The following is a 25277-nucleotide window of genomic DNA, read 5'->3' on the forward strand; positions in this document are numbered from 1 at the left end:
GGTGCAAGTTTAATGTGTGTGAAGGAACCTGCGTCACTGTGTCCTTTCCACAAATTAAAAAATCCCGTGTCTCACATCCCACCCTTCCAGGCAGAATTGTGTAACTCAAGTTCCAGGTGAAGCTGTAACTTTTTCAATCATCTGTTCAGTGAACAAGATCTGGCTGCCCTGAAGAACAGAGCAAGGGAAAAGGTGACCTCTGACTGCACAGAAACCTCAACAATTTATATGAACCAGGTTTCTCCTCTTGTTTTGCAGTTAGTCTAAAAATCTCTCACACACCCTCCCTCTTGCCCTATATGTAGGGCAAAAAAATGACCCCACTTTTCATCAGCAGCTTGAAACAGCCAAACCACTGAGTACAATCCAATCACCTCATCAGCACAGAGCAGGATCCCTTGTTCACATCCAAATGTTTCTTGTGTGTGTGTGTGTGTGTGTATCTTGCAAACCCTGTTAGTGCCTTTTACTTGGTAGTCAGTGTTCCTCCAAACAGTGTTTAAAATGCAGAAGCCATTTATTTTAAAAACAAAACATTTACCCCATGGTGAACGTCGTTCTCCCCGAAGAACTGCTTCATCACATGCTTTCCAAAGTCTACAATGTTTTGCAAATGGTGTAGTATTTCCTCTGGAGTCTGGAAGACACAAATGTAGGAACTGATCTCTGAAATAATGATAAACAACACTCCAGAATACACACACACATCCTGGTCAGTGATTTAGCAAATAGCTTAATTGTTGAGCTTGGCAGGTGAGTGCACACTGAAGTCAAACAGACACATCAAACGTGCTGAATTTGTTTTCCTACTGTTGCCTCAGGGACTGGGACAAACAGAAAAATGGTCAGAAAAGATGATGATTCTTAGATTTCAGGGGGAAAAGGAGAGAGAAAGTGACAAAGGTGGAAGAGGGGGAGATTGCTTAAGACCTACTCTGACCATTATTCTTAAAACAGCTCAAGGAAGTCCAGCAGTCCAAAGAGGTGCCCAAGAAGGCTCCCTGCCAACAGCTGCAGTGCAGGAAAGGCTTGGAGTGTTACAAAATACATCATGGAGTTTGGGAAGAGAATGGCTGCAAAGACTGAGCCATATTAAAAACCTTGGCATGAACAGGTACAGAACTTGCCATCTGTCCCAAATCCTGCCCCAGACAGTGAAAAATCTTACTTTGATGTGATATTCTGTAATTTCGTAAGGAAACACCAAGTTCTTCTACAAGACAAACATGCCAAAAGCTAGAAAGGAAGCTCCCTGAGTACTGGAAGCAGGACAGGGACAACTGCACAGCCAGACTGGGACAGATTCCTGCTCATTGAGGAGGGAGCAAAGGAGCTTTACAGCAGTATTATCCTACTCCCTGCACTCCAGCACACTCTGGTTCTCTGCAAGGTATTTTATTGTAAGAACAGACAACCTCAAAGCTACTCTGTCCTTATGTAACACATACACAAAAAACCCACTTAAAACCTCACAGTAAGATTAAGTGGAGGAAAAGAAAGTGCAACACTTGGGTACACGTTAGAAAATCAGAGGGGAAAAACAAGAGCAGAAGAAAATATAAACAGAGCAGAGTAAGAGAAAATAAAATACTAGAGGACAACACTCAGACACCACCAAAGCCTAGAGAAAGGAGGAAAGACCACATCCAACACAAATCACAAATAACAACACAACCCCTTCTTTAACTTGCACAGATTCTGAATGGTGAGAAGGAACATTACATAATCTCATCAGTAACAGAAATCTCAGCTAATTCCCATTTACAGATGGTTCTGACCTGGTTTGCTGATGTACACAGCAGCCACAGGTTTGTGTTTTGTTTGGTTGGGGTTTTTTAACATATACACATACTCACATATTGAGAAATAAGCATTTCATAAAAATCTACTGCTGCCACTTTTACCACATGGAAAGACTCACCAGTTAAAAAGATCAATACAACCATAAAATTATAAATCAAGTTTAAAACATCTCTTACGAGCAAGTATATTTGATATACCTAAATGAAACAAAAAGCAACTAACAGGCGACTTGAACATCACCTTTTAACATAAAAAACTACTAAGATGAAAAGCTTTTGAAGGACCCATCACTACTGCCAGCTCATTCACCAAAACACAAATAGGCTTTATACAATAAAATTATTTTTAATTCTTTAACGAAGAAGATAATATACTAAAATAGCAATATGCAATTAAAAGCACTCCATGAGTGCTGACACTTGACTTTCTACTCAAGCAATGCAAGCCCTGCAGTCACATAATCGAGTATTTTTCAATCATAGCAATAAGGTTACAATTCACAATAACACCACATTTTTAACTACTGGATTATCTAATCCCAAATTCATAATTAAACAGATAATTAAAAATACAAAGCAGCATCCAGACTTCTTTACCTTTCCCAAAGGAGTTAAGCAGAAGAGACTGAGACCTATTTGTTAATATCTGAATTTCAGTGTGTGTATTACTAGAAAATATTTTGCTTGAACTGCTTCCTTCAGCATTGTTTACCTTGGATGACCTGGGATGTCATGCACAGATACAGAACACTTCAGAGCCTAACTCATTTTACTCAAGTCAGGAATACAGATTACCCTTAAAAACAACCATTTTCCCTGTCATTGTTGCTATGTACAAGTTCATCCCAAAACTGATTCTCCGGGATTTGTTTACTAATCTGATGATTAAATATTTAAGTCTTCTGTTCTGCTCCAAGAAAAAATGGTCCTTTAAAAAAAAAAAAAAAATCAATCACCAGAATAAGTAAATATATTCAAATTACAAAACCTTCTATTTAGAGGGAAGAGTGTATCACAAAGTCCACACACTCCCAATGCAAGGCACATGCAGAAAGTGCTCCTCAAAATGCAACACTGGAACTTGTATGACCAGCCTCAATGCTGTGGTGGGTAAGTGAAAAGTCACTTCCTGGCTTCCTCTGTGACTTTCTCATACTTTGTCAGTTCTTTAAAAACAATTACTACGCAACAATCTCTTTGAACTTAAAATAAAAACAAAAATTAAAAAAAGGAAAAAGGGCAGGCAGTTAGTTAGCGTTCTGTTTTCTTAAATAAACTGCAACAGACTGACATTTTACTTAAAGCTGTGGTCTAGTCCTCTCCTGCTATAGTAAAAATTGAGATAAGCACTGTTTCCTTTCTTGTGATGCACTGGATTCTTCACTGTTCTTGTTAGCACTAAACATTATTATCTTGGGCTACACTACAGAAGCATAAGATACATTTTTGAAATCCTGCCAATATAAGCAGCTGAAAAATCAACTTGAATCATACTTTAGTTTTACCAGACCTTTTTTCAAGTTAAATAGCAGCAGAAAGACCATGAAATAACTCATACATACGCTGTGTTCACTAGTTTTGCCTTCCTCTACTTTAGCAACTTCTCCCTTGTCCCTTGTTAAACTGAATGCTTCTCATATCCATCTTTCTGATTTAAAGCAACAAAATGCCCTTTCTAGATGTTTACTTTACATTCATCCTTGTTTCTTTTTTCCTAAAATTAAGCGCACACACTAGTTCTCAATAGAACCACAATGCTTTTTGTATTTCCCTCATCAGAACAACCTGCCACTGTGCCTCACAAAGCCGTGGTTCAGGAGCTGCTGTAACTCAAGCCATTCCCTGTATCTCTCAGGTAACACACTGTAAAGACTCCTCTCAAGGTTGAGGAAACAAAAGAATTTGAACCTTGTGCTCTCTTTTTTTTTTTTTTCCCTTGGAACACTGTGTTTATGCTCCACCTTTGGTTTTTGATCATTTTTTATCCTTGTTAAAAGAAATCTAAAGTAACTCACTTCAGCTCCTTCTCCAGCAGAAAAACTTTATTGTACCATTGAAGAAACTGGGAGATTGTATCCTGCCATGTTGTTTTTGTAACAGACAGGACACTAAAATCACTCACTGACAAAGGATATTCTGTGAACATTTCATGTGTTTGTTCAGATTCCATGGTTTTTTAGCTACTGAACAGGTGGTCAACAGCAGACCTTGACCATGACCACCAGTCTTGTGCTGCTTCTGTTCTGTCCCACCTGGCTACAGCCTATAAAACTCCTTTCTTCCTCGGCATCCCTGTGCTTCCATACGTGGATATGGCACATTAACACTGTGCCACAGCTGCCCTTACAGAAAGCTCTACCCTCTAACACATAGCAGTCTCACACCCCGCCCCACACAGAGCTCTTGGTATCAGCTCTCATCATCCCAGTTACATAAGACAAACTCAAATTTCCTCCTGTTGCCAAACCCCCTGAGACACAGGCACATTTCAAAACATCCCCTTATTCTTACACTTGCCAGTCACAGCTCTTTCACAGGTTTCTTGTTTCTCCTCACACTGGCTATTAGTTTACCCAAGTGCTTTCAGCAACAGGACATGTTTAAACTTACCTTATTCTGGTTGGGGGGGGACTTCAGAAACCGCAGCACCACACAGCGCTGGAGAAAAATATGAAAGAATAGGGTTTCATTAGCATTTTTGAACAGCACAATTGTCTGAATCCCCAATCTACCTCTCTGAGAAATTAAGGAAAAAAAAAAAAAAAACGAAAAGCACATTTGAGATGGTTATTTCACTCAACTTGAAATCAAATATGCCAGCTGAAATCAAACACAGCAATGTCTGCTGCCAGCTCTGCCATCAGTTTAGTGAGGCGGCCACTCTGCATTTGCAGTCACCAAGTGCACCAGGGAAATGCTCCCTTAGCTTACAGCACTGCTCTGAAACCTCAGAAGGCACATACAGAACCAAAAACACCACCACCCTGGCATTTGTGCACCAAAGGTCCCCAAAAGGAAAAAGAGAAACAAGGCCCACTCCACTTACAGTATCAGCACAGCATTACAAATTAAGGAAACTCTTACCAATTACCTGCAGCAGCTACAGCTGTACTTAACACTAAACTAAACCCTGCTACTTATAAACTTCTGCAGAGTAAACACATAGGAACAAATATAGCAGGTTTCCAAATATTTTACATTAAAACCATAGAAAAACTCACTAATTTTTGTGATTTTTACAATTTTTTGTCAGTTTTGTAACAATTCAAAAACCTTGAGACTTTACACGTTAAAATCAAAGCCTGACACGGTGTTAAGGAACCTGCAGCTTTACAAGGCAACACCCAGTCCTGCCTCTGGTCTGCCTTAATATCTGATCCTCAAGATATTCATTCCCACTGATGTAGGTCAGCCCATTTGGGTACAATGGGGATACAAACAACTGGGCACCCCAGAAGGTAGACACAAACAGCTTCATCTTCTTCTCTTAGCCAGTCTGTCTCCATTTGGGCCTTTCCAAGACACACCAAAAAGGATTACATTCCATTTAAAGCACTACCACAGTCTCACAAAAACAGTGCAGACAAAATGTCCCAGCTGCACTTCAGGTTTATAGAATCCAAGCTTTTTCCCTACCAAATTACTTCCCATTAAAAAACCTCCCATAGCATGACAGCATCAAATCTATTCCATATTTCAGAGCTGGAAACTGTCTCTGCACAGGCTGAGGGAGAGAGCTGCAGATATCTTTAATTACTAACATGGAAAGAAAGAGGAAACAAGCAAAACTGATGACAGTGTGCCGTCCAAAACACTAACAAAACTAGGTCCAGGTTCAGACATTGCCACTGAAACCCAGACACAGCCCCTTCCAGATCTAAAAAGTCTCACGCCACCATAAATCTCTCATGGTTCACCCACATCTGGAAAACACTCACATAAAAGTGATTTGACTCATCCTGCAAGATGAGTGTCCCAACAGCAAACGAGATACCACCAGAGTGGTAATTAGAGTCACCTGGATTTGACATGATTCCTGATGACAGTTCTTCTCTCTTTCTCTCATTATGCCCTACATATGGGTAACAGAGCCCAGGCCTGATGAGCCTGTAGCTGTGTGGGCAGTGTGTTATTCTTAGTGTTTCAACCATTTGGATCTCCCGCTTTAATTATTCATAAGCAAGTGGATCAGTGATGGAGTGATCTGATTATCACTTCTAATCCCTTCAGAAATATGATTCTGTAATCTTTCAAGGCTGGTGTAGATATCTTTTAATCAGTTCCCAGCCAAGATTCCAACCAGTGCTCTGGAAAACCTGATCTGCTCTCACAGGACTCAGGACAGTATTTGTTCATCGCCAAATAATTTCTGATTTGGCAAAATGACCAAAATTATACATGGCAAAATAAGAACATGTTGCTGGTCTAAAGATGTCAAAAGGAAACAGCACTGTTCAAACAAAACTTCACAGATGCACTTAAACCAGCCAGCCCACACTACACTTTAGTAAGACTATTAGATGATTAGAGGAAATAAAAACAAAAACACCAGCAAACAGACAAAACTCCAGCCCAAAACCAAACCTCAAAAAAACCCCTCAAAACGCTTCTTTCCTATTTTAGGGCAAGTTTTCAGGTAGATCCCTCCCTTTGTGCATTTCAATATCACTTCCACAGCACCAAGGTTAATCCATCAGATGTCACAGGTGCCAACTGCTTCAGAAGTATCACCACCAAAAATATTGGCCCACATTTTTCATGCTATTGCATTTCTGATTCACTTGGCTGATTCTTTACTTGGAAATGTTGTGGGTGGTTGTTGCCATGAGGTTTTTTGCCAGTTATCTTAAAATGCCTTCAATTTTTTAATATTTACAGGATGAACACCAAGGATGTACCATACTTATCTGCATGCACGGGAATGGCCCAAATCCCAAAGAGAACAGATCTCTGAAGAGATTGTCACTACTCCTCAGCACTCTGAGAATCGGATCAACTAGATCCTAATGCTCCCTAAATTTCCTTCTCCACAACCAGTGGAAGGGCTTACAGAGGTGCCTAACACCACTCCCATCAAGGCACTGTCGCCATCAGAGTATTTCATTAGGTAACAGTCCCAGAGAGATAAAAAGATGAGAAAAGCATGCTGCAAGAAGAAAGGGGGGAAAAAAGAAACAACGCAGGGATGTAGGCAAATGTACAACATAAAACATTAAAAGGCTTCGTATCTTTTGAAATAAGATAAGTTAGAAAAATAATGAATTCAAAGGAAGAATTCTATACAAATGTTTTTTAATCCCTGCGTATGTTCAGTCTCCATTTAGTGACAAAAGACTAAAAATAACCAACACATCAGAACATCAAACACGACTGCTCTTACTCTCAAATAAGGAATTTAAGGACAACTCTCATATGAGAGCAGAGCAGCTTGAAAGCAGATAACAAAACAATGTTCTTAGTAGCTCCAGGACCATACTAGGGCTACAACAACAACCATTTCCAATTGTTATGGAAAACTGAAAACAAACACTAGCAACAAGGATACCAAAACCTGGGTCTCTGAAAACACATCCACAAGCGCTGGGCCGGAGATGATGTAACCAGAAGTGTTCCGGAGGAGCTCGATCCCAAGCCACAGCACTTGGAGCCTGCAGCCTAAAGTTTACAGCCCCACCAAGAACGGCAAACACTTCTTTAGCACCCCATCACCAAACAATTGTTTGGGTTAGAGCAGAACAAAGTTAAGGATTGCCAAAAAGGAGAGAAGGAGCTGTGGGAGGAGCTGTCACAATACTCAAAGTCGGTGGCCTGACAGAACCAGCGGGGTGTGTACACACACAGCTCTTGTCCTCGTGTGTCCTGGGAAAAAAGGGTCCTGGGCTTAGTCCACAAAAGCTTACCTGTAAGAATTTTTATTCTCCGGAGCAGTTATTACAGCTATTATGTTAATCTTACTCAATAAAATCCAAAAAACAAAGTAATCCTTGGTAGCTTGGCCAAAATATGACTGGCATCAATCCAGGTACTTTGGATTAGGCAGTAGCATTATGAAACCAGGATAAAAGCTTACATTTGTTTCTTAACAGCTTGGTGTTTGATATTGACCTTATTCTATGACCTCATTGTCATAAAATGCAGGCCTCCTGAACTGGAGAGTTTTTAGAAGTTAAACACAACTGGGGCAAATATGTAATCTTGATATTCCCCTTCAGGGAACAACCTCGTTTGTATCACTGAGATTTTTTTCAGGTCTTTTGCTACGTTAGTAACAAAAATCTATATAACAGTTGTTTGCAGTGAAAGAAATAGGAAAACTTATATTAAAATTAGCTCAACTGCTGTTAAAATTGCTTAGATGTACAGAAAGATATGTATTTTCCCTCTGCTCTTACCACCTCTGCTCACATGGGTTTAAAATAAGTTTCTGTACAAAAATACAAAGAATCAGCCTGTCCAAACACAAAGCCTGGGAAACACCAGCTTCTCCTTTTCCAAATAAGCAGGTTCACGTCATTTGTTATTACACTATTATTATTCTAAGCAGCACTCATTAACTGCTTTTGTCTGGAGGCAAAGCATTACTCTGACATCTCCTTCTGCAGCTGGAAAAGATTCTCATCTCACTGATTCCCAACTAGTGTTCACACATGCAAGACCTACTGGTAGAAAACAAGACACTGAGAAGCAACTTTTTAAGTCCCAAAAGGAACTCCACCCCTCTTCCCATACCCATCATCTCCCTCACTCCACACAATCTCATAAATTCTGGCATCTCAAAACTCACCAGTATTTTTGCAAGCAGTATCTGCAATTTTACATCACAAAGTTACCTACCTGTTGCTTAAAAAGGCATACAATACAGAAACAGAGTAAGAAAACTCATCTCTCTTTTAAAGTTGCCCATATAAAAGTTACAAGTTTCCAATCATAAACATGGAGGGAAACACTCTCAAAGACTGGTAACAAATCTTTCTCTACAATTCTAACTCCACCATTTTTTGCAACTAATTTCACAAACCACCACCAACCCCTGCCAAAGGAGATGAAGATACAAAGTAAATACTTTTAAAGAAAATAGTGTCTGTAAAGGCTCTGGATGTCTTTATACCGTAAGAATTGGTTATTTAATTCACTGTGTTTTGCTGACCTGAAGAGCTACCAAGAACTTATCAAACACAGCTCTGAGAATGCCAGACCTACCACTGTGTTTATTCAGTGCTACCTAATCACTGTGGATTTACAGCAAAGTACAGCAATGACGCCTACAGAAAGTCCATTCTATCTCATTTTCAGTCCAAGGGAGGGAGAGGGAGACAAACTGAACACAGCAATATGCAAATACTGATTAATGACAGTTCCAAGGGTACTCAACATGAACTATGGAATTGTTTAGCTGATATTAAGCTACTCCTGCAGAAGCACACTGCAGCTGCATGCAGTATATGTCAACTAAAAAAATTATTCTGACTTTTTTTATTCCACATCTACATCCCACAACCCCTTCAATTCCAATTCTAGTTTGAGGGATTTGAACAGAAAACAATGGTTCTCTATTCAGAAAATGCAATTTCTAGGAAGGAGAAAAATGGACAAAAGTGTTATCTTCACATCTCAGAAAAGACAGTAAAAGAGAAAGTTCCTCCTTCTGACAACTGATAGAATTCAGTGAAAACATGCCCATCACACTGCCCAGGCACTTCAGCCAAAGCTTACCTTCATGATACTCAACACAAGACATTTTTAAAGGTCTCCTCATGCAGGGTCAGTGTGCCATGTAATGTGGAGGGATGTGAGAGATGGAAACAAACTAAGTGCTAGAAAATTTTGCAGCTTTTGAATGAAATACACCTGGTAATATCATACATAATTGTTTTCCAACCCAGTTTTGTTCTGCATAAGGTGGATAAGATCACACAAAACAAAGTGAGGAAAGCTACATTTCCTGCCAGTATGGAGGAAGTTTAGCAATTGCTCACACAAAGTGCAAAGAAGCATTCAGAAATTGGAACAATACTCTTTTATTTAGCATAGAAGTCCTTGAAGAACAATGGTTTTATTTCTTAACATGAATAAAGGATTTCTGGCATGGTATCTGTCTTGACACCATTCAATACGGCAAACCATTATTTTAAAACAAACCCCCCATGATTTCTTTAGCACAGAGCTCACAGCTTGCATCAGACTTCCGGTGCTCATTCCATTTTTTTTTTCTACTTGGTTATGATCTTGATTCCCATGGGAGTTAAGCACTACCTCAGGTTTCACTTTATAGCTAAGCTTCTATAACCTCGCAATACACAGATGGTACCAATTCTGAGAGAATTTAATGATTGCACTCTGCAAGAGTGAGAAGGAAATGTCTGCCCTTCAGCCAAACCAGCTAATCGGAGTACCTGAAATGATATCAAGTGATACACCCACTGGTACGAGGTGGAAACACACACCAGAGAGAGAACAGGATGAATAAACCCATTGATGCCTGTCCCTCAGTGTGCATTAGCACTGTCTGGGTAGCACAGCACACAGCCCTGATGTCCTCGCTGTGAAACACAAGTCAAAAATGGTCCTTAACATTTAAAAGTATATCAAATACCTGGCCCATCTGTCAAACAGGTGAGGTGTAGCAATCAGAACATAAAACCACGTCCTAAGCTTCCTTCCTTTAAGCTGCCCTAAAGCCCCCTCTGATCAGCAACGCACACTTCCCAGCATTAAGCTGCCAAGTCATCTGATGTTATGTTGGGGAAACCAGGCGTTCCAGGAAATTATTAATGGGGGGGAGGAAATAAAAAGTCAAAACAGTAAGAGGGATTAGAATGAAGCTGAATAATGAAATGGACAGTTAAAACAAGTGAGTAATTCTCAGCATCCAGAACAACTCAGCTAGAAGGCACTTAAGCAAGCCTCATGCTCACGTAGAATCCAGTGACTCTGTTCCTTCCCGAGTAAGAGCAGGGCAGAGAGAACAGTTCAAAGAGGTCAGGACACCTCCTTGACACTTTATTCCATGCCACAGACAAATACACTGAGGCAAAAGGAACAGCTACTGAAAAGCTGGGAGGGAGGAAGAACCAAAAGAGTGAATAAAACAGGCTGTTAGACTGAGCACTCCTACACAGCTTTGGGTCAGCCAGGCTGCTTTATCCAAAGCAACCAACCCACGGCCACTGTCAGCTGAGGGCAGATACAGGAACAGCACAGAAAAGTCACAGAAACTCCATCACTGCATTACAAGCACTTGTAACAGACACAAAAGAAATCTTTTTAAGATAACAACTTGATCTCAACTGCAAAAGGAACTCAGTCAAGTTTGAGTTAGCACTGAACCCAAACCAAAAAAAAAACCAAACAGGACCATTTTTAATCAAGGCTGATGACCTCCTGAGCTTGACTGCAAAACTGAGATTTTACATTTTCACTGGATGTGGCCTTCAGCATTCTCAAAAGTCACTCAAAAAAGAAAAAAATAGCCCCAAAGTGGAGTTTGAATTTCCAAAGAAGGTCACCAGAAGACAAGTCTGCTCCAACACTCATTATTAGCAAAAGACAGCATCTCTGGAACAAGTATTCTGCAGGAAGAAGAGAGCTGCTGCTGCAGTTAAATGATCACTGTCATATGGCATTAGTGTTAGACCACAGAGCTTCTGTCTCCCATCTCCATCCACACACATGCTGTGTCTTCCCATCTGCATCTACAAAACTTAAGGCACTCATAAGAAAAGTTTTAATTGCTGCCTTTCTGCTCTCTCTCCTCTCTACATTCAGCCCTGCTGAACCCAGCATCACCTTTCCCTTTTACTTCATGGAAGAAACTAAACTGCTCTGCATTCAGAGCATCCTTTCAGTGCAGAAACCTGGTAAATACAAGAAAATTTTAAATTTAACTACTGGTACAATATGGAATCGAAATCTCAATACAGAATTAAAATTCCTTGATGTTGACTTAACCTAATAACTTGGGGGAAGTGTGTGTCAATAAAAAGCTTCACAGCTAATTCACAGAACTGAAAGTACTTACAACTTTTAATTCTTTGTTTATAGTAAAAGCTTTGTAGATGGTACTCAAGTAGAGTTAATCCAATTAGTTATGGCATCGACAGTCACAGCTGTACCTGTTTAGCCAAAGAACTAAATACAAACAAATACAAAACTGTCTTTTTTTTTCACCCACTAACCATAGATGTGTATCTAAGTGTCAATTAGCCAAGGTCAATGCAAGGAATCATACAGTTTTAATACAGGTGTCACCAAGGTTCCCAAATTCCAACTCAAACTGGTGACTGCCCTCTCTTCCTAAAAACTTCATTGTTGTTCACAGCAAGTCAGGCATCTCTTCCTTTCTTTTTCACTGATGACACACCCTGATCACATACTTGGCTTTTTCAACTGGTTTTAATAGCTGCTTCAGTCAATTTGGGCAGAAGCTCCTCTACTTGTTTACAGTAAGTAAATAAAATTAAAAATCAAAAGCAATGACAACTAAGAAAGAAGGAGTATTATCTTTAGTCATCAAGCTGTCTTCCTGTCCTTTTGTCTAAGTAGGCAAAAGGTGTGCAGGTGTGGGGGTTTTGCTAAACAATGTTTAGAGTCAGACACTGTTGAGATATGCACACACCCAAAAAAACAATGCTGGAGAAGCCAGGTCAAAGAAATGCCCTATGAAATTTAAAAGAAAACACCACACACACACAAAAAAAAAATCAAATAGAAGAGGTAGAAAATTCTACAGAACCAGATGCAAAACTCCTCCCTACATTCCACAATTCCCAAATCCATCAGAAGGAAGAATTAGCACAGGTTTGAAACACAAATAGTAGAATCTCATCAAGGAGACAAAAATGTTTAAGCTCAAGTCTTACAAAAACTATGCCTTTCCCATTAGTCAAAATGAAATTCAACAAATACAAGTTGCATTTTACCTTTTCTGGTAGCGTCTTTCTGTAAAAGAACCAAGAGACCAGAATGTGGCCATATTTTAAATCAGAACAGTATTTAGAAAAGGCCATTATTAATAAACTATTGTATTTATAACCACAAGAACAGCAAAATTTCCCTAACTGAAGATTCTTTAATACAGGAATCAGCAGTCTGTTCTATATTTCCATGAAATCAAGACATTCATGGATATTAATGGGGAAAAAAAACAATCAGAACACAACAGAAAACAGAACACAACTGAAAAAATTTTGCTTTATAGTCGGGGATCTGGAATTTCTCAGGAACAACTTGGAAGTTTGGGGGCATCAGTACTTGCACAAATATCAATAGCACAAAACAGATTCGGGCAACTCCACACAGAAAAACAACAGAAGAAACAGGACACACAAATTTTTGGACTTGTACAAAATGGCATAATCAGAAAAAGCACCTTAAGAAGATTCTCTCAACAAGACAGCAATTAATGATCAGCATCATCTCTCTTCTGCCAAACAAGGCCAGAGGAAAGCTACAGCTAAGCCATTCCAACCACAAGCTTTCTACTCTTTCAGCAACATCCTTCTGTCTAAACATAGAATCCTGTCTTCTCTTCAAGTAAGTTTATTGCAACAAAACTGAATTTGTCATTATTCTTATAAACAAAACAACCAACCAGCCAAAGGAAAACTATTTCATAATGCAAAGGCACTATGAGGAAAAATTATCTACCCTGATTGGCACACGTTTACCCTTCTCATAGTTATTTTACTTCAAAATCCCAAACCAAATCCCTCTCCCCTCTATGCAGAAAGTGGCTTCCTGCACACACTTTGCAGCCATCATAATGCAGGTACCAGCAGAAGCAGCTACAGACGCAGTGAAATCAGAGACTGCTGCTAAAACATGAGATACACCTCTCTCCCAGCACCTCTGCTCGCTACAGTCCCCTGTGCAGTCAGCACAAGGACTGGGAAGGATGCCTGCTAAAGCAACACTGGGACTTTCTCCATCTTTACCACAGGTCTTGAAGGGAAAATAAGTATCACAGAGAAGAGACAGATATTATTCGTTTATTACAGGCACCAACTTTGAGAATCTTCTGCAAGCTTGATTACCTGACTTGACTCCCTCATCCAGACTCCTTAGCTACACTTCACTTACCTTCTCCATCTCCCCTCCTTTCCCTTTTCCTATTCATAAGCTCACAGATGCTCTGGAGATGGTTTATACATTTCCTAATTAAGTCCTGTACCAAAACCCAAGGTTATCTGCTGGAGCTGCAAACATTCCAAGACATGAAGTAGATGATCACTAACAATCCAGGCATCTGAAGCCATAAACCACAACCTTTTGCAAGCACATGCCAAGGTTGTTCTAGACCATCTCACTTAATAAAAAAGAAGCTGGGGGGAAAAAACCTCCTATTTTCCACCTCAGTCACCCTGAAACACAGATTTGATGTTCAAATGTATTTCAAAAGTAGGCTTTTGGTTACCACAATATCCCAACATGCAAGAAGTAAAACAGAGACCAGGAGGAATGTACATACTTCATCTCATAAAGCAACTACTGCAGACTGCAAGCACATGTTTCAACAGCAAAAGGAAATCCAAGTTATTATTCCTAGAGTTGCTTACGCTACTTTGTACAAATATCTACTGAAGCCTTTTGAAATGAAGTGTTAAGTGTCCCGTAAGAGCAAACAACTGATTAAAGTGCAGAACTCCAAAGGAGGATTTCCAGCTCACTTCTGAAAAACTAAGTACCTGCACTGCAGAAAGACACAACATCTTACCAGGAGATAACTGTTCTGCAGCAGTTTCTCTGAACCCTCTCTGCTGCTTACGAGTAGGGAGGAGGAGGGAAAGCCCTGCTTAGCTCTCTTTTTAAATCTGAAGCCAAATTTGAAGTAGAAGGAGCGACTTTCCGCTAAAAACTCCAGGAAAAAGAAACCTCCTTTCTAAACCACCTGGCTGGCTGATGGTGCTTGGTTGGGGGTTGCAGCACAAATGTCTCATCAACACCTCTTAGAGCTACCAGTTGTATTTCACACTAGAATCATGAGGTAGGAAAGTTGTCTCTTCATTCTAGCACTTCAGCAGACTGCAAGACTACACAAAGGCCTTTTGACCACAATTCAGTTTCAATTTGGATTAATGCATTCAGAGCTGCAATAAAAACCAAAAGGAAAAGCTTGATCACCAGAGAAACTTGTACCATAGTTCTGTACATCTTCTGGAACTTTAGAGTCACCGGAACTGAAACTTTAAAAATCCATGAAAGCAGAAGCTTGAGTGTTCATCAAGCAAGCAAGCACAGAGCTCCAGTGGTAACAATGGGAACTGGAAATGCTTGGCAGGTATTCCATCTTTATTCACCAGATCACTGTCTAAATGCTGCCAAACTAATTAAAGTGACTCTGTAAAACTACCACTGTAAGAAGAGACGTGTTGAGTAGCCCATGCCGTGCCTCAGACTCCTTATCCTTCACTGGAGGGATAAGGGACAGAGATGCACTTGCAGTGATTTCAGCACACAGGGAGACTCCCGTCACTATTACGCCCTGCAGGATTAATAACCAGCAAGAGGAAAGAGCACAGCGAGCACTGACAGCACTTTCATGGAAACAACAGAGCTCATTCCATAGGATGCCAGCATCCCCCTGCCAAACAAACCTTTGTCTGGACGCACTGGAAAAGCGGCTGCGTGTCGCCTGCGTCCAGGGCTTATCAGCACACTGCCAGCAGAACTGTTTGCTGGGCATGTGACTTTTCCATGACCAACTTTTTACTTTGGTCCTGTACTGGATTAACAATGCATTACATTCATGTCTTAAAGGGCAACCTACAGGGAATGGAGCAACCCCAGGAAATAAGCAGAGCCTTAAACACAGGAGAGCACCCTGTGATGACATGGGCCTTATTGCCCTTACTGTCCATCCCTAACCCAGCCACAGCCCTCACAGCCAGGAACAGGGGTGTCCATCCAGGCTGCTTGCCCACCCCAGCCTGCAGATCCAGTGTGCTGGAGACATGACCTTGCACAGGGCTGTTATGAGTGCTCCAAGGAGAGCAGGAGTTCAAACACAACACCTTGGATCTCACTTCATGAAAGGCAAAGCAGCTCATGCCCTCTTCTCCAGGACAGGGATTCACTTTTTTGTTGTTGTTGCAGTTTTGTTTTTTAAACTTCTCAAAGTTTCCCAAAGCAAGGAAGAGTGGCTTAGACTTAGAGAGGTAGGGACCAGCTTCCTCTCCACATTCCCAAATACCACTATGCATGAGAACATGGAAACAACAAGCACATACAGTGTTTCAATCTGGCCTCTCACTTGTATCTGAGCATCCATTCATGTCTCTCCCACCACCACCAAAACCCTATCCCCCTCCTCTGGCATTGATACACAAAAAACATGAACTGGAAAGCTACAGAATGATGCGAGGACAGTCAAAATGTCTTAGCTGTGCTGCCGATCCATTCACACAAACCTGAGAATAACTTAACACCAGATCACAAGAACGATGATTAATTGTGCAAGTATGTCCTGCTCGTAAGAGGCACAAAGTTACAATTAGCATCTATATAGTATTTTATAGGCTTCGAGTTTACCAGACTTTGTCATCAGTAGACACAAAGATCCAAAGTGTAAACTTCACTGTTTCAAAGTTGTCCATAAAGGAAAAATTGTATCTATTTCACTTTCACTCTATCTTAAAAGTTTTAGCATCTTGTTAAAAAGAGAACTGGCACACTCAGCAGCTATTCTGAATCACTGGCTGACTTCCTCACTTTCCACATCTTTAAAGATAATCACAATTACGTCACTAATAATCCATTATTTATCTTGATTCCCATCATCCAGTGACTGAGTAGTTTCTACACTGCCTTTTTCAAAGCTAAAATATGACAGGAAACAAAATCATACATGTTCTTCTTGTACCAAAAATAGCTTTTAAAGAGTATTTAATATAAAGAAAAAGAGGAAAAAAGCTAGAACCACAGAAGTGCCCCTCCTAAAGTTTGGAGAGCACCATAAGATTTCTAGCATTTTCTCAGACATAGTATTTGTTAATATTTTACATCTAATTCATACTTTTAATGCAGAAAACAGACATTAAAAGAATCCAGTATTTTCAGTCATTCATTTAGACATAATTTTAAAAAATAGTTCTCAAGATTCAATTCTTATTATAGATCTTTTTCTACAAAAAGCCTACATTTCATCATTCTGGCTTTACTGAGTTTTGATCTATGAATCATCAAGAACGTTCTGTGGCAAATCCATACCAGCTTTTAAACTGAAATCCAAATACATTTTTAAAGCACAAAACAGCCACAGGCACTTTTTAGAAAAGGAATAAACTCCTTCGAGGGGCACATATCCCAATATATTAAGTAAATAATGTACATGCAAGGGGGGCACGAATACACTGTCAGCATAAATTGACACAGAGTCTGCTTGATTGGATTCAGCTTCATTTGACCATTACTGCTGTAAGTGCTGAATCTATTTTACTGGAATTTTTAAATTCCTCCATCCCCCCGTATTCCCCCTCCCCTCAAAAAAAAACCAACAAGCAAACAAACAAAAAAAACCCAGACAAACAAAAAAAAAAAAAAAACCAACAAGCAAGAAAACAAAAAACCAACAGGTAGATGGAAGGATGGGGATGAAGTGACCACCGGGGTCACATCACACCAGCTCTGTGGCACAGCCAAAAACCGAAATTAGAGTCGGGAGCCCGGCCCAGCACTGCAGCGAGTGCTCAAACTCCTCACAGAGCCAGAGTCGGTGACAAAGGGAAAAACACGCCTTCTCCAGCTCGCTTTCTCCTGTCACATCACCCACACCCGGGAATGATGATGGAAAAGGTGAATTTTTAGCACTTTTCCTCACAGCTCCCATCTCCAGGCGGCAGCTGCCCGGCCATCGGCTGCTTTCCCTCCGCTCCTTAGTGGCCGTGACGGAGGACCCGGGGAAACGCCCGCTCATCTTCCCCACAGGACAGGCCCGATCTCCCCGGGATAGAAAACTCCTCCGGGAAAGAAAGCAGCGAGGGCGAGCGGCGGGGCCGAGCGGCCGCTCCCGCCGGGCCGCCCCTCTCACGCGGGCCCGGGTTGGGGCTCCCCCGTACCTGGCAGTGTGAGACGACGAGGCTCTGGTTGCCTTCCCCGTGGTACTTCCATTCATTCTCATCCATCTTCTCCACTTCCATGCCCGGCCCGGGCCGCGCGGAGGGCAGGAGCAGCCGCCGGCCCCGCCGCCTCACGCCGCCACCATCGCGGCTGCGCCGCCCGCCCTCCGCCGAGGGAAGTCCCGCCCGCCGCGGGCGCCATCTTGGAGGCGGGCAGCGGGGGACAGGGAGCCCTGAGGCGCCGCCCGGGCAGAGCCGGCGGCCGAACAGCGTCTGCTGCCGCCGGGAACCGCCGGTCAGGGAAGGCGATGGTCCCGTTCTGCTCTGCAGTGGTCTCACCTTGAGTCCTGTGTGTGGTTTTGGGCACCAGACTATTAAAAAGGGATTAAGCTGTTAGAGATGATCTAAAGGAGGCCATAAGGATGGAGAAAGATCGGAGGGGAAGCCTTATGAGGAGCAGCTGAGAGCACTTGATTTGTTCGGCCTGGAGAAAAGGAGGGTGAGGGGAGACCTCATCTTTATCAGGAACCCACCCAGGCACTGAACAGTCCCTCCACGGTTGGGTCACAGCCCCAAGGCTGACAGAGCTCAGAGAGAGTTTGGACAATGCTCTCAGGGACACGGTGGGATTTTGGGGTGTCCAGGAGTTGGACTCTGATCCCGATGGGTCCCTTCCTACCCGGTGTGTTCTGTGGTGGGGGGGTGACCATGTAACATACTCGCTGTGTGGAAGATGAGCTCGCATCTGCAGCAGAGGATCTGTGCATGGTCCAATCAATGCCCAGAATAGGTGAGGTTTTGACCCCTTTGGGATTGTGTTTCACAGAACTGCAGAATCAATTGGGCTGGAAAAGACCATCAAGTCCAACTTAAAACCAGTCATCACCTTGTAAACCCAACAATAAGTGCCACCTCCAGTCTTTCCTTAAACACATCCAGTCACCTCCAGTGATGCCACCATCCACCTGGCAGCCCCTTCCAGTGTCTTTTCAGCTACAGTTTCCAGCTGGTTTGAATTTTACAGATGTTTTCTCTTGCAGTCAAGTGTCTGTTTAATTAGTCTTGTGCTCCAATACACCAGGTCATTCAAATACCCAATGTTACAAGCAGAAAGATGAACATCTATGTAAAGTTCTTTAAAAATTAAACATTATTCTGCTTTCCTTACCCCTACCAACCCACCCTCCCAAGTATGAATATACACATACATGATTTACAATAAATACAAAACAGTCTACAGACCCAAACTCCCTATCACAAACATGGGATTAAATTCTAGAACCCTTCATCCAGTAATTTTTATGACCATGTGTTTTGACCGCAAACTTATCCTTCAATGACCATTTTAAAACAATCCCTAAGGGCTCTCAGAAATTCCCCCTTTTCTTTCCTGCTTCCTCACAAGGCTCTTCATGACAGGGGCCAGGCTGACACAAAAGGAGTTAATTAATGCTCAGAAGTTTTCCTCTGTATAATGAACATTTGTATAATTTGGACAGTACTCTAACTTGACTCTCTATTGCAGCTTTTCAAAAGAAAGTCAAAGCAGAGCAAACTGCCCTTTTTAACAGGGAGAGAAGATGCACCTAAAAGGCTGAAAATAAAACCTGCATAAATCTGCAATGAGTCATTGATCTTTTTTTTTAAATGTGTGTGGTGCTGTAACTTAAACACTTATCATCCAATTTCACTAAACTTAAAAAAAAATGGGGGTTAAACAAAATATGTACCAAAACAGTGACTGATAATCACTTTTCCTTTTTTTAGCATTCTATAGATGCCTACATGAAAAAGGAATTCTTGCTCCTTTGGCTATTTGATAAAGATGAAAATAATGACAGTGATATCTTTAAAGTAGGTTTCTGTCATCTGTGTTTGCAACATTTCTCTATGTTGTGTAACTAGAAATGCATATCTAACATACAAGAATTAGCCATACTATCCTGACTTTTAGGAGTGTTATAAAGAAGTTTCACTCAGGACTGTAAGATTGTGGTATTTATAATACTTTCATTAAAAAATAACTGTACTTCAGGGAAATGATATTTGAACAATTATTAGGCTTACATGGAGAAATACAAAGGGAAATAATATCAATGTATTGTCTTGCAATGGCAAAACTGACTTGTTTCAATTTTAAAAGGAACTCTAGCATAGCAAGTTCTTTCATAGTTCTAAAAAATGCACACCTACAGAGTTAAAAATAAAGTGGAGGTTTGAGTGTAAGGGTAAACAACACCAAGAACACCAAGTTTTAACATACTACTTCTCTCTAGCAGGGCACTTGGCTCTCCACCTTTTCCTCCAGCATTCCAAGGTGCAGAACTACCACTTGGGCAATTTGAGGCAGTGCTCTGAAAATATGCTAGTGAAACTTAAACCTGGAGGAAACAAAAGCATATCTTATTTCTCCCTGCATTATCAGGTTTTATTACTCATTTCAGGTGTTATCTACAATGTGCTTGGACTGAAGTATCAGAAGCTTTGGTGCCATTCATGACATTCAGGTATTGCTTAACTGGAATTCCCCTGTCAGGTGGTGTAACTACAGCTGGTGTGGACATACCTGGCTGGGTTTTAATTAGGTGCCTTAAGGTCTACATGCACAGAGCTCAGTGACCTGCAAAATCCACCCAGGGATCGCAGCAGATGGCCAGGTAACTTGTGGTATTTCAGTATGTAAATAAGTGAGTTTAAAACTGCAGCAGGAATGCATAATGTAATCGTACCTTCAGTTCTCCAGCTCCCACTTCATCCCCTCAGCAGTTCCTTTTTTGATGTCACATGAAGGAGTCGGGAGAGCACCACAAGCCTGAAATACACATTTCTTTTCCTCAGAGTGCTGTAACTGCATTGTGCTTTATAGCACAATTCCTGGGTTTTGGGGCTCTTCTTGTTAGGAAGTCATCAACACCGGACTCTCCCATTTGCCATCTTTTGCAATTTGTAAGTTCACCGCGGAATGAGAATAAAATGGTAAGAACAGTCCACAGTTCACCTATTCAGTTTGAGGAGAAAAAAAAAGTATCAGGCAAGTATTTAATGTTAACATTCCTTGCTATAAAAAGTTCATAAATCCACATCTGAGGGAAAAAAAATAGCATTACCTGAGACTCATGATAAAATTGTGTGCCAATAATACAAAGGTCTTGTAAGCTCATAAGAAGGATTTTTGCTATAATAGGTACATCTTAGTTCTCCTGGCTCCTAAAATGAAAGGCTTCTATATAAAAGAAAGGATATTTTGTTCTTTATGAAAAGAGTAATCATGACACAAAAGATCCTGTCCTGTGACCTAGAAACATCGGCCTGGAGAAATCAGGTTTAAAAATCGCAAATTCAAGGCAGCGAGTCCAAAAATATTAAATGGATTTGATAATACCACAGTGAAATTGTGCTACAATATACTGTTTGTTTTAAACTACTACACCATTTTCAGTTTCAAAAGGTAGAATTTTGTTTAAATAGGATTGAGTTTCATACTTTTATTATACTCAGACCAACAGAAATGGAATATACTTACATAACTCACATCATACAAATTTTCAAGCTTTGGTTTTTTTCCTCGAATCAGGACAACACCATTGCTCCATGCCACTGTTATTTCTTGAATCCCTGGTTTCTCCATGTAACTTCACACACATACTAAAACTGCAGAAAATTTCATGCTCCAACTGCCATTTCACCATCTCACACTGACTGAGAATCATTGACCCTACAAAGCAAAAAGGGTTAGAATAGGACTGGAGTGTGTCATTCAGTGGCTTTTTAGAAAGCGTATGTGGTACTTCAAACAGCAGTAAAATATTTTAGAAATAAAGGAAGCCATGGCTTCAGGAATAGGGCTGTAAGCAGCAAAAAAGGTGATTTTAGGTGAATAAAGCCATGTCTATGTTGTTAGCACATAAGAGCCTGCACAAACTTACCACAGATATGAATAAACAGGCATTATTACTACCAAGAACTTTAATTGCTACATACAGTCTGAGGGAGCTATAAAGTTATAGGCACAGCATAAAGAAGAACTCTGTACTGTATCTATAACTCCAAAGAATTGCCAGGGCAGACAGTATTTTTTTACACATAGACAAGACAATTAAAAAACATTTCCTATACACAGGAGTCCTGTATGTTTATTGAAAAAAAAATACAGCTGTTTACCAGTGGGACATGACCCAAAATGAAAAACAGTGTTGTGGTGAATTTTTTTGACTGGTAAGGGAAAATATATGGAAAAGAAGATAAACTGTGGGAGGTCATTAAAGCAGAAGACTATGGTGAAATCCTGGTAACTTGGGCAGGGTATTAAGGCAGAAAGGAACAAGACCAACCCCATCTAAGCACCTCCTTAAAGTCTGTTCTTACAGCCTCTAATCTGTGGGTGAGGAAGGAAAAATGAAGGGATAGAGAGCTTTTAGGTCTTGCTTTGTATTAAAGGACATACCAGCAACTAAAAAACTAAATACTCTTTTTATAAAGAGGTGAAAGCAGAGCAGTTCTGTAGCCTGGGCAGAACTCACGTAGCCACAGAACTTGTGCTGCTTTCAGGCCAGGCCAACACTCCTCAGTGCAGGTACTTGGCTGTTAATGTTACACTGTTTGCTCACCATCAAACACCTCTTGCAACTGCTCCTGGGAAAACACTTTATTGTCTCCTATCACAAACGCAGGACCCCAGCCTTGTGCCCAGCCCCTGGACCTGTTAATGGTTAAAGGACAGCATTAAACTTCTTTTTGACACAAGCCCTGTCTGAACCTCTTTAAACAGGGAAGAGGACACGTAGATTAACCTGGTTTTCAACTAAACTGACATCATTTGGCAACACACCTCTGTGGGAAAACCTTGAAACCTTCCCGGTAGAACTTTCAGTTCACTGAGTACAAGGTCTCCTTAAGATAAATTACAAATGGCTGCAAATTGGTCACATGTTAACATTTCAGTTTATACCCAGAAACACCGAACTGTAATACATGGGAGTGGTACAGACACACTGAGCATCAGTTTCTTTTGTACTTACTGAGAAATTCAATTTATGTTCCCTGGCACAGCTATCAAATACTTTCAAAGATATAGCTCCTTCAATTCATACACACTACATTTTAATGACTGTGGTGTTAATTTTGGAGTGATCTCAGTATGCAAATGGCACCATACAAGTTTAATGTTCCCCCTGACCATTTCCCTTGAAGAACCCAATTTACTGGAATTGTCATGATTGATATCAATAAGCAGAACTGATAAATAGCCAAGAGACATGTTCTCAAATTCTAAACCTCACATTATCTGTCCTCTCCAATACATAAACATAGATGTAATGCAGTTCCCAAGCAGAAACACCAATATAAACATAATGGAATCTCCAAAGGGTGATCTTGTTCTCCATTCCAAATCTGGCCGTATATTCCCACGTTGCCCTTGGCACACGGACACCCATGAGGCACCTCAGAGCAGATGATTCATCAAAGGAATGGTCAAGTTTTCTCTGGTGGGATTTTTTTTCCCCAAAAATTGTTTAGTTGACTCAGCAAAGCAGAGTGACACATGGCACAGCCACACAAGTGCTCCAGCTGTCACTGGGGGAGGAGTGGGAGCACATCCCAAACCGTCTGGGAGCGCAGGATTTGCCATTCTGCTGCCAGCTCACTCTCACACCACATTAACCTGATTATGAAACTGCACTTTGAGCAGCTGCAGAACCTCCTGGCAGGGTGAACTCGCGGGGCCCTTTCAAGGAAAGGAGAAAACACACAGACGGAACAGATATCTCTGGGTGTGCTCTGAAAAAGCAGCAGAGAGCACAACAATGAGGAAATGTTTTGGGAGAGAGAATTATGGCTCATTCAGCAGTGCAGGAGCTGTTACTGACAGGGGTGTTTGGGTTGGGTTTTTTTCCTCTTTCTCCCCCAGAAAAACACATGTATTTGAGTCCTCCCATGCCCTCACTGCTCCATCTACCCAGGAGAGAATTGAAGGGATCTGCACCATCAGAGGATCAGTGATAACACATTCCACTAAATTTTATTGATTTAAAACAGCTATTTCAAAAGTGACAATCTACAGTTCTCTTGATTAAGGTGGAATGAAGTGGATACTTAACAAGGGATTATGAGATCTCCCTGACTGAACATCTGCCAAAACCAAGTTTTGTTTTATTGCAATGTCTATTGCAATAAAAATCTTTATGATGGTGTCTCACTTGTACACTCATTAATCATATTTATGCTTTTGTTTTATCTCACACCTTTCCAGGAGATTTCTAGAGGAAAAAAATCCAAGTTCCTTGGAAGAGAACTATTCCTAACAGTGACAGGAAGATAAATATACTGGAAAATATATATATGTACACACACACACCCTAGATCTCCCAAGTCAAGCTTTTTTAGCAAGGAATTAAATTTGATTGAGTGAGCATAAATTCTAGATTAAATTCTACACTTATGAAAACAGAATCAGGACCAAAAAGCAGTGAAGCCCCTCCTCATCCAAAGCTTGGCACGTTGGAAGGTACAAATCCATCTGGCATAAATTCATAGATTAAAAAGATATACCTGGATGTTCTACTTGGTGGCTGGTTCTGAACATATCTAAATCTGTGCAAAAAAAAAAAAAAAAAGAAGCATTTACATTCACCAAATCATACCTGGAGACAGGCATTTAATTGCAGTTACAGGTTTCCAGGGGTTTACAGTGCTGCAAAATAGATAAAATAGGAAACAGCCTCATCTGCTGGTTTGAGGAGACACTATCAGGTGCATTACTTTCTTTTTCCTCTCCATGTACATCTCCCGGATCTCACAGAATAAAATCTATAGCATTGAACTTTGGGTTTTTTTGTTTGCTTTTTTGTTTCTTTTAGCAGCAAAGCCATTTGCACACACTCCTCATATGATTGGGAGATCCCAGATAATTCAGTGAAAGGAGCAGCTCTGAATTTACTTTCTGGCTCCTGGTTGTTAATACAGACAGACACGTCCAAAGAGATTGCTCAAAAAGAGTTCCCATTATTTAAGTTCCCTGTAATTTTATTGAAGCTTCATAGTGTTCCTAAATCAGCTATTCTAGGGCACTATTTGTTTCAAACAGAAATGTTTGATGGACATTTTTGCTGTGGAGTTTTTTCTTGTTTAAAAAGTTAATAAAAAGAAAACCTTCTGAAATAAAATTGAAAAATATGCTGATTTATCTTATTGAACTTTGTATTAAAAGCATTAGCATTGAAACAATGAAGAAATTAGTGGGAAACAGTACAGGATAACAGGTCACCCTGAGCTTAATGATGGATTTTTTGCTGTCTTTTTAGTCTCAATGCACCAGAAGAGGTTCAAAGTCAATGGAAACAAAAGGAAAACCTTGAAATAGGAGTGAGGATTACAGATGGCAGTTAAAAGATGCAGTCAAAAAGTAGAAGAAAGGAAGACAGAA

The 25277-nt window shown here is 40.7% G+C and overlaps 1 protein-coding gene and 1 long non-coding RNA gene across 3 annotated transcripts in view; both read right to left on the minus strand.

Moving 5' to 3' along the window:
- IPPK (inositol-pentakisphosphate 2-kinase) overlaps window positions 1-18017 on the minus strand; it is a 30245-nt gene extending 12228 nt beyond the window's left edge. For both annotated transcript variants that reach the window (XR_006014417.1, XM_042018091.1), the window contains exons 1-3: window positions 17855-18017; window positions 4413-4460; window positions 542-637 (exon numbers count right to left, since the gene is read on the minus strand). Coding sequence is in view for 1 of the 2 variants with exons in the window: in XM_042018091.1 (XP_041874025.1) it covers window positions 542-637; window positions 4413-4460; window positions 17855-17935 (225 nt within the window). In the remaining variant the exon portion in view is untranslated. The remainder of the gene's footprint in view (window positions 1-541; window positions 638-4412; window positions 4461-17854) is intronic.
- A 479-nt stretch (window positions 18018-18496) lies between these two features.
- Window positions 18497-24459, minus strand: LOC121659723. Its single transcript, XR_006014429.1, has 3 exons — window positions 21378-24459; window positions 20584-20852; window positions 18497-18699 (listed from the first exon to the last, which is right to left on the minus strand). It is a non-coding gene; the product is annotated as an uncharacterized LOC121659723 (long non-coding RNA).
- Between the last annotated feature and the right edge of the window lie 818 nt (window positions 24460-25277).

This window comes from Corvus kubaryi, unplaced genomic scaffold, assembly GCF_017639235.1.
Source record: "Corvus kubaryi isolate FWS band 111438036 unplaced genomic scaffold, C.kubaryi_AGA036_p1.0 124, whole genome shotgun sequence".
NCBI classification, from domain to species: domain Eukaryota; kingdom Metazoa; phylum Chordata; class Aves; order Passeriformes; family Corvidae; genus Corvus; species Corvus kubaryi.